The sequence below is a fragment of the Alosa sapidissima genome, chromosome 24 (genome assembly GCF_018492685.1).
Source record: "Alosa sapidissima isolate fAloSap1 chromosome 24, fAloSap1.pri, whole genome shotgun sequence".
Lineage (NCBI taxonomy): Eukaryota > Metazoa > Chordata > Actinopteri > Clupeiformes > Clupeidae > Alosa > Alosa sapidissima.
The window spans coordinates 15,702,483-15,711,421 of record NC_055980.1 but is presented as its reverse complement, the minus strand read 5'-3'; the positions used below and the strand labels follow the sequence as shown (position 1 = coordinate 15,711,421).

The 8,939-nt window shown below is 45.8% G+C and overlaps 1 protein-coding gene across 1 annotated transcript; it reads right to left on the bottom strand.

The window, feature by feature from the left end:
• Positions 1-148: 148 nt before the first annotated feature.
• Positions 149-8,922, bottom strand: LOC121699692 (proton channel OTOP2-like). The gene is made up of 7 exons (XM_042082023.1): positions 8,272-8,922; positions 6,688-6,824; positions 6,513-6,571; positions 6,137-6,273; positions 1,218-1,918; positions 801-977; positions 149-480 (listed from the first exon to the last, which is right to left on the bottom strand). Exons 1-7 carry the CDS (start codon positions 8,648-8,650, stop codon positions 310-312), a joined length of 1,761 nt encoding a protein of 586 aa, XP_041937957.1. The 5' UTR covers positions 8,651-8,922; the 3' UTR covers positions 149-309.
• Between the last annotated feature and the right edge of the window lie 17 nt (positions 8,923-8,939).

Here is an 8,939-nt window from a genome sequence, read left to right as displayed (position 1 = left end):
TCTGGCCAAAGGCTCTCGGAGCCATGCATCAGTAGAACTCTCAGGGTGATGATGCGTGGGGCAACTATTAGAGCAATGTTGCTGGGGCGAACACATGACAAGTTCCATGTGTTCTGATTCTGGTTCCACGTGTTCTGATCTGGTTCTGGTCTTGATAATTTGCCAAAATGATTGAAGGGCTCCAGTAACAAAAAACAAAACAAAAAAATGCTGTCCAGTATCAATAGGAATGAACCCAAACAACAATACTCAGGAGCGCTGCCCAGCAACACGGCTCAAAAAGTTGCTGTGCGTAATGCATCCTCCGCATCAGGCCAAGATTAGTAGCTCCATGAGGGCCCCCACTGAGTGCATCCGGTAGAAGACGCATAGCGGCTGGCCCATGTTCACCAGGATGAACCAGGCCGTGAAGCCGTAGAACTCCTTCCCCACGTTGTTCTTGAACTGAGGATGGGCCCCGAACGCTGGGATCACCCACAGCTGGACACACAAGGGAACACAAAGCCAGATGTCACCATATGTAGGGTTAGATGGTGGGGTGTACTCAGACTGACATGCAAAAGTATGTATCTCTAACACAACAACTACAAATGATGTGAGAAGTGAAATATTCAGTTACTCATATTTCAGCAACATAATTTCCCACTATGTACTGTATTTGTTCAGCTACACGCCATGCTGTGGTCTGTGGATACTGTCAATTAAATTTTATAACACAGCATTTGTCCCTCTGTATATCAGTATAATATGATAATAATACTGTAGATAAAGTGTTGGTACTCCTAGGGTCAGCCACTTACCATGATGTTGGCGAGAATGAGAAAGGAGCAGATCTCTTGGATCACCCTCCTGGTTATGTTATGATTGCTATTTGATTCTTCTCCACTAGGGGGTGCTGGTGCTGCTTTCCCCTCGTCCACCAGAGAATGGGCTACTGGTCCATCTACCACTGTCACTTCCTGACTGGTTTTCCTCTTCTGTTAGTAGTCATGACAAGGGTCGACAATTAGTCATTTTAAATAATAGTTTAGAGTTATAATTTTTATTTTCATCTTATGATATTGTAAAGATGTTTGAGGGGAAAATAGCAATTATGTGATATCAATGAAAATGTTCACAATAGAAAACATTTATTTTGTCTTCATCTTTCTCATTATCAACAAGAATTCCACAAAGTAAGACCTCAGAGAGGAGAAACTCAGAAAGGAGTAACCAGCCTTAAAGATGAGGCTCCTGCCTCTAGCCCTGCCCTTTCTGAGGCTGGGGTGCCGGTGGAGCCCCTCGATGATGAAGACGTTCTGCAGCACCAGCTCCAGCAGGCTGAGCAGCGAGTACGACAGATCCAGCGCTCCGAGAGGGGGGTCTCCGACCCCGTCGGCCAGCGCCGCCACCAGCGAGAAGTAGGAGAGCGCCAGCTGTCCGAGCGCCGTCACCACCAGCAGCATCACGTCCAGGCTGCGCGTGGGGTTGTGCCCGTCCTCGTGCGCCCGCCTGTCCAGCTTGTGCACCAGCACGCCCGCCAAGGAGCAGAGCGACATGAGGGGCATCACCACCAGGTGGTAGCCGTAGAAGAGCAGGAAGGCGGTGAGCTGGCGCTCTTCCTGGCTCACCCACACCTGGTACAGGACGAAGATGGTCAAGCCCACCACGAGGACCAGGAGACCCAGCAGCAGGCCGAGGAAGATGCCCCCCGTGTAGACGACGCGGAGCGTAAACTTCTGTGTCTGGTGAGAATGTGCGGCCGGATCGATACCACGGCCCACGTTCTTCCACATAACGTAAATCATGCAGCCGGCCATCAGGTAGAACTCGATGTTGAAGGGGAAGAGGACCTCGATGCCCTTCCGGAACATTAAGCAGGGGGGGTGCAAGCGGCACTGACATTGTGTTGAGTTATTGAATGCGTAAATGAGTTTGTCTGGAAATTGTAATAGAAAAATGAATTCTGTTTATTTTAATTTTAATGACACCATAATGTAAGAATATGTTTCAAGAGGCCTTATAGAATCCAGCGTTACCCTAAATCCTGAACTTGACTTGAAGTTTTAAAGAAGTGAACATAACTTACTCAATTTGAATACCTTGCCATCACAGTGATCGCCCCAGCAAAACTCTGTGCCATTTACCGCCCACCAGGCCAACTAGGCGACTTTATGGATGAACTGGACACTGCTGTCCTACAACCCTGCGCATGACTGTCCGCTACTCGTCCTCAGCGATATGAACATCCACTTAGACGCCCCAGGCTCAGTGGACTTTTTGGCCCTGATCCACTCTTTTGACCTTGAACTGGTTCGCAGCCCACCTATTTACACAGCTGGCAAAGAGCTTGATTTGATCCTCACTCGGAACTGCACCACAGACACCCTCATGGTGACGCCTCTCCATCTTTCCGACCACTTCTTCACACAGCACCTTCTCCTCTCTGGAGGTTATTGATGCCACAGACTTGCTCTGCTCCACACTGAGCTCGTGTCTGAACAAGCTGTGCCCTCTCAAGGCCAGCTTGATCCAAACACTCTCATCCATGGCTAATTGATACCCTCCGATCACAGCGCACCAAACTCAAAGCCGCGGAGACGAAATGGCACAAACCTAACTTATGACCTCAAAAGCTACCAGACACTCCTATCCTCCTTTTCAGCCAACATCACTGCTGCTAAGACGGCTTTCTACAATGACAAAATCAACAGCGCTAGAGACACTCTCAGCCGCCTTCTTCTCCATCCAGCCTGACTGCGGATACCCTTGCCACATTTTTTACAAACAAAGTGGCGGCAATCAGCAGTCAATTCTCTACATGCCCACAAGACACGACAGACTCAGATACTGCACTCCTGCAACCTCTGGCAGCTGCTGGAACATCTTTTTCAGCATTTGCGCCTCTCTCCGAGAGTGAGGTATCTAGACATGTAGCCGTCCTACCACATGCTCGTTGGACCCTATACCTACGAGCCTACTTCAGTCCATCAGCCCGACCATCACACTAGCTATCACTCATGTGATCAATGCTTCGCTAACCTGGCACATTTCCAACAGCATTCAAAACGGCCCGGGTAACACCGTTACTTAAGAAAACTTCTCTCAACCCTGCTGAAGTCGAGAACTACCGCCCTGTCTCACTCCTACCTTTCCTATCCAGGGACAGACTGGGACTAAAAAAAGGCCCTGGGCTTTCTTCCAAATAGGCCCACTACCATACACAGTACACGCGCACACACCCTTGTCCCTTGCCGTCTCACATACTTTGTGATTAAAAAATGAAATAGGTGGTCACAATGTACAAAAATGCTAATTATTTGCTGCTGGATAATTTGGGCCCCAAAACATAAAATACTTTTGGGTCTCCCAAATGCTAGTGGGGTTCGGGGGCATGCTCCCCCGTGACAAACATTTTGAAAAATAACCCCTTAAATGATGACTTTTGAATTTTATGGAAACTAATTGATAAATTGACTTAAAATATATTACATGCATTGAAAGCATAATACAGTCTATAAAAACCTACACAGGTTGTTATATTCAACTTATTTTAAGCAAGTCTATTGGGTCTCATCACATAGGCTACTACATCAAGGTAAAGGTCACACCTGTTAAACTCAGCTTAACATGATATTTACTGAGAGTAGGGAAATATCTTATAGCCTAAACAAAGCAACACTGTCACGCCTATGTTTTACCTCTAGTCTGTAGGAAAAGCAGGGATAGCTCACTGCAAATAACCCTTTATAACATGTAGATTATCTGGTTACATTTTGGGCTAAATTCTTTATGGGGACTTTTCATTTGAAAAGGGGCTATTGTGAGACGTATGTATAGGCCTAGTGTATGTCTACTCATGCTTGACAGCAGAATCCAGAAAGGCTACAGCTCTCTTAAAGAAAGTTAAGATATGCAACGTTTATTTACTAAGCAGTTAAAGTGTAAGTTTAGTGTAAATTGACCCATAGTCCTGTTGTTCAAGCTCATCACATGCAGCCCATAGGAAAAGAATGAGACAATTTGGGACAACATAGACCAAGTTATAGACAGGCAGCTTAAAACAGACCCATGGGGCAGTGGGGAGTTACTTTCAGTTTCCGTTTTGATGCTCTATGGGTCTGCTATTGGGACAGGACCTTAGCCTGCTGTTCTCCTACTCCATTTTAGGCCTGTCCCAAGTTCTTCCAAGACGACTGGCTCTAACTACACATTCACCACCTGTTCTGCATGCACGGAATTCAATTCTAGCGCGTTTTTGAAGCGCAAGGCTATGAGCAAGACTGAACCACAGAGAGGTGCGAAATATAAAGGCTGCATCATCTTGCCTAGTGTCATTCATTGAAAACGTGATGGCGCAAATATTTACTTTTTTGGATGACAATGACAACTGATAGCGTAGACATACTGATAGCTTTGATTAAGCCTGAGTGACGTATATTTATGTGGAGAGCTAGACAGTCGTCCTACTTGGTCGATGAGGCACTGAGCCAGGCAGTCGATGGCCGTCGGATGGACGGCCGTTCTGGACTTTTCCAGAACGCACAGATAGTCAGTCCGCCCCTGTTCCTATCCAAAGGTATTGAACGAGCAATTGAACGTCTCCAAACAGGTCTCTGAATTCCTTTCACAAAACAACCTTCTAGATCCAAATCAGTCTGGATTCAAAAGCGGCTATTCTACCGAAACGACTCTGCTGTCTGTAACAGAAGCCTTAAAGGAAGCCAGGGCGACCGCTCGGTCATCGGTTCTCATTCTGCTTGACTTATCGGCTGCCTTTGACATGGTTTATCATCGCATCCTTCTCTCTATACTCTCTAACATGGGAATCTCCGGCTCTGCTCTCTCCTGGTTTGAATCCTACCTCACAGGACACTTGTTTGACGTATCATGGCTTGGACAGCTATCGGCACTTCACTATCTCACCACAGGGGTTCCCCAGGGCTCAGTGCTGGGCCCCCTTCTCTTTGCTATCTAAACCACCTCCTTGGAACAGATTATCCGTTCACATGGCTTCTCATACCACTGCTATGCAGATGACACACAGCTCTATCTGTCCTTTCCACCTGATGACCCCTTGGTCTTGGCACAGATCTTGGATTGCCTCTCAGACATATCTACATGGATGAAGGCACATCACCTCCAGCTAAACCTCTCAAAAACTGATCTGCTGGTTCTCCCAGCTAAACCTACCATACAGAATGACATCAAAATGAACTCCCTGTCTGTTGCACCTACCAGGGCTGCAAGAAATTTAGGAGTCGTTCTCGATAACCAACTAACCTTCTCCAATCATGTTGCCTCGGTCGCCCAGTCGTGCCATTTCACACTTTACAACATACGGAAAATCAGGACTTACTTGACTCAAGATGCTACCCAACTCCTGGTACAAGCTAGTCATCTCACGACTTGACTACTGTAACTGACAGGTCTCCCAGCCTGCACAGTGAAACCCCTTCAGATGATCCAGAGCGCGGCGACGCTCCTGGTCTACAACCAACCCTAAAGGGCACATGTTACCCCACTGCTCATCCAGCTACACTGGCTACCTATGGCTGCCCACATCAAATTCAAGTCTCTAACGCTTGCCTACAAAGTAGTCTCCGGTTCTGCTCCCACCTACTTGAATGCTCTCATACAGGCATATGCTACCTCCAGATCGTTGCGCTCCTCAGATCTCCCTCTCCATCTTCAAAAAACTCTTGAGTACCCAGCTCTTCGGCGAACATCTCCTCTCATAGCGCTACTTACAACTAGTCCTGCTGATTCTAGCGCTTACCACCTGACTAGAACTGACACTCGACTGTTTAAAAACTGCACTCACTGATGCACTTACTTACTTGTAGTCTACCTGTTGTATTGTTGTTGAGAGAATTGCTTTAAAAAGCTTAAACTGTTTACCATGTTGTTAGTCGCTTTGGTTAAAATAGTGTCATCCAAATGTAATGTAATGGAAATAAAATCACTAACAAAATTGTTAACCTGATGCACCTGGTAAGATAAAGTCAATATCAAGGACAGAATTGGCACAGGCTCCTAATTATATAGATTATAGAGATTATTCCTAAAGATACATCAATTGTGTCCACCTTTGGTCCAAACATTAACTTTAACACCACGCCAAAAGTGGCATCAGCTAAACTGTTTCCTTTTGTACCTTCAGGTGAATCTATCTCTGTGGTGTTCCCTTCTGCCTCCTCCTTCTCCATCTCTATCTCCTGATGGACTGTGTCATCACTCACGGAGTTCAGCCACAGCAGTAAGTCCGCAGCGAGCAGGATAATCAGTCCACACCTGAGGACAAGACACGCACACAGGAAGGGAGAGAGAAAGGGACACACAGACATAATAATTCAATTAAAAGCACCCCAGCATAACAGTCAAGAATCAACAAAAAAAAATCACAACCTGTCAACACAAAAAACTAAATGATATCAGGCACACTATAACCATAACAAAACCATTGTGGTTTAGTGTTGGTGGTGTGTGTATTCACCAAGGGCACGAACACAAAGCACAGAAACACTCAGCACCTGGTGAGAATCTTGTGCTTGTGAATGCAGTCCTTGGAGTGCGCCCAGATCAAATAGGCCTGTAAGGAGGAAAACAGGTTGAAATTATGATAACACCATGACCATGGGTGTGCAAGGGCTGAATTAGTTTTTGTTGGAGATGCATTCAGAGGGTAAATGTCTGTCTGTTACCCACCTGCAGTCCCAGGAAAGGAGCTTCAATAAAGGGGAAGATGACATTGGTGGCTGGCTTACAGTCGATCATCATTATGTTGTAGCCCATTTTGAACACATGCAACAGGAGACTGAATCCAGAAAAGGTCATGAGAACCACTGAGAAAGACAACGAAGAAGGTTCCAGAAAAGACTTATTCAACAAAGCAGAACTAATCACATTATGTATTATGTATTATGTTTCATAGAGGCCAGTATGTCTACCGAGCTTTATGTACAAGAATTCTGAGCACATTGTGAATTCACAAGTCAGAAGGCCAACTTATTAAGGTTAATTATCAAGCAATATCAATAGCCCTGATTTTATCTCCATATAGCTTATTACCTGCCTATAAAAAATATGACCCTGTTCCATTCATCTCCCTCTAATGAGTTTTTATGGTTTGATAAACCGACCTGCTTGGACTAGCTTGGTCACCATTCAAGCTGCCGCTGATCTCATAATAAGTACATGACAGGACTTATACACTACTAACAAAACATTTCACTCATCCTTGAACCTACAACACAGCCTCAATCGGATAATTGCAAGTCACAACATGGATGTATCTCTTTTACTCTTACTAAAGAGCCAAGAAAACACTATAAGTTCCAGGTTTAGCAGTGCCTCAAAAGATCTAAAGAACAAACTGCAAACCTCACAAAACAAGCTAGGCAGGCTTTTCATGCATTCATACTCCACTAGAGGTAGCTCTACGGACTTTGTACAGGTTAGATTCTGAACCTGTATGGGTAAGGAGTCATCCCTATATTCTTCTGCTGTCCTTTGGAACAGTCTGCCTATAGGGACTTGGAAATAAAAGGAAACATGACACGTTTCAAGCTTAGTCTTAACAAATGGTGAAGGAGTTATCCCACTTCTTTTCTTTTTACTGATTGTTATTCTCATGCATGTTATTCATAGTCATGTTTTTGTTCTGCTAAATGCTGATGCTGTGGGTGGTCATTTATTTATAGGTAATATTATTATTGCTGTAATATTTCTGCTCTGTGCCCACCCCCTTCAACCCCACCCCATTGAGGATCACAATGGAAATAAGCTTTTTTAGCTTTAGATAGATAGATACTTTATTGATCCCCAGGGGAAATTCAAGATTTATTGTGTTATCATTGATATCTCTGTAAGAATGTGCATGATTATGTTGTCATCCAAAGTATCAACTAAAATCTGTCTACAGTATCTATCTCAAATAGTATGCCTAAATGACTGTGAATAAGTGTCTCATTACTCTAATAGACTGTATCTGAATTAATTTTTTTGTAGCAATGCGGTAGGAATAGTACTACACAGAGACTGTATATGCCTGTCAGAGACTGTATATGACCGTAGGACTGCTATAGTTGCTATATATCTCTGACAGGAGCTGGGCTAGCCTGCAGTAGGCAGAAAAAGTTGTGGGTTAGATTCCTGGCTGCCACTGTTGTACCTGGCTGCCACTGTTAAGCAAGACACTTTACCCTGAGTTGCTCCGGGGAGACTGGCCCTTGTACTAGAGTGGACATTAGATAAAATAAATAAGTAACAAAGTCTTAAGTAAATCGTTACCTGTGACAGTGATACCCCCTGCATGGTGGTCCTTGTGTGGGGACGCCCCGGGCAGCCTCCTGCCCCAGAAGAGGTAGCACAGCATCCAGGCCATGCTCAGCACCATTAGCACCAGCAGGTACAGCAGGGGTTCTTGGTGTCGCAAGCCCTGCGGGTGGAAGGCATTCCCCACCACCAGGGCAGCGCCAAAGAGCACCAGGTTCAGGCCCAGCAGCCCAGACAGCAGTCTCTGTCCAGTGGGGGCCCAGATAAGGAGCGGGTCGGGGTGCGGTGCGTGTCCCAGATCGGAACCTGGCTGGGGGCCATCAGTGGGCTCCCAAGATGCGTCCATCTCTGCGCTCCCCAAAGCTTTTTCTGAGTGTCCAGTCCCAGACTGCATGCTGTTTTTTGGCTTTGTGCTAACTGCTCTGTTTGTTTGGTTTTTTTACAGAGTGAAACTCTTTTCCGGCTTCAGTTGTGTGACTTTTCTTTTCCTCTCGCTCACTTTCCCTCTTCTCTCAGATGCCCTCTCTGCTTGCCCTTCTCTCCCTGCTCTGCCCCTGTCTGTCTCTCTCTTTCAAATCTCCTCTCTTTATGCCCCACTCTCCCTGCCTCTCTCTTACTGACCGATACTCACCAGCTCAATGTCTGTACCAGGGCTCCACACCACGCCACCAGCCCAGCTCTGT

Coding starts and splice junctions, on each gene's coding strand:
- LOC121699692 (XM_042082023.1), bottom strand. CDS start 8,650: ATGCAGTCTGGGACTGGACACTCAGAAAAAGCTTTGGGGAGCGCAGAG. Junction 6,825..8,271: donor AGGGGGTATCACTGTCACAG/GTAACGATTTAC, acceptor TGTCTTTCTCAG/TGGTTCTCATGACCTTTTCT. Junction 481..800: donor TCATTCTCGCCAACATCATG/GTAAGTGGCTGA, acceptor TTGTGTGTCCAG/CTGTGGGTGATCCCAGCGTT.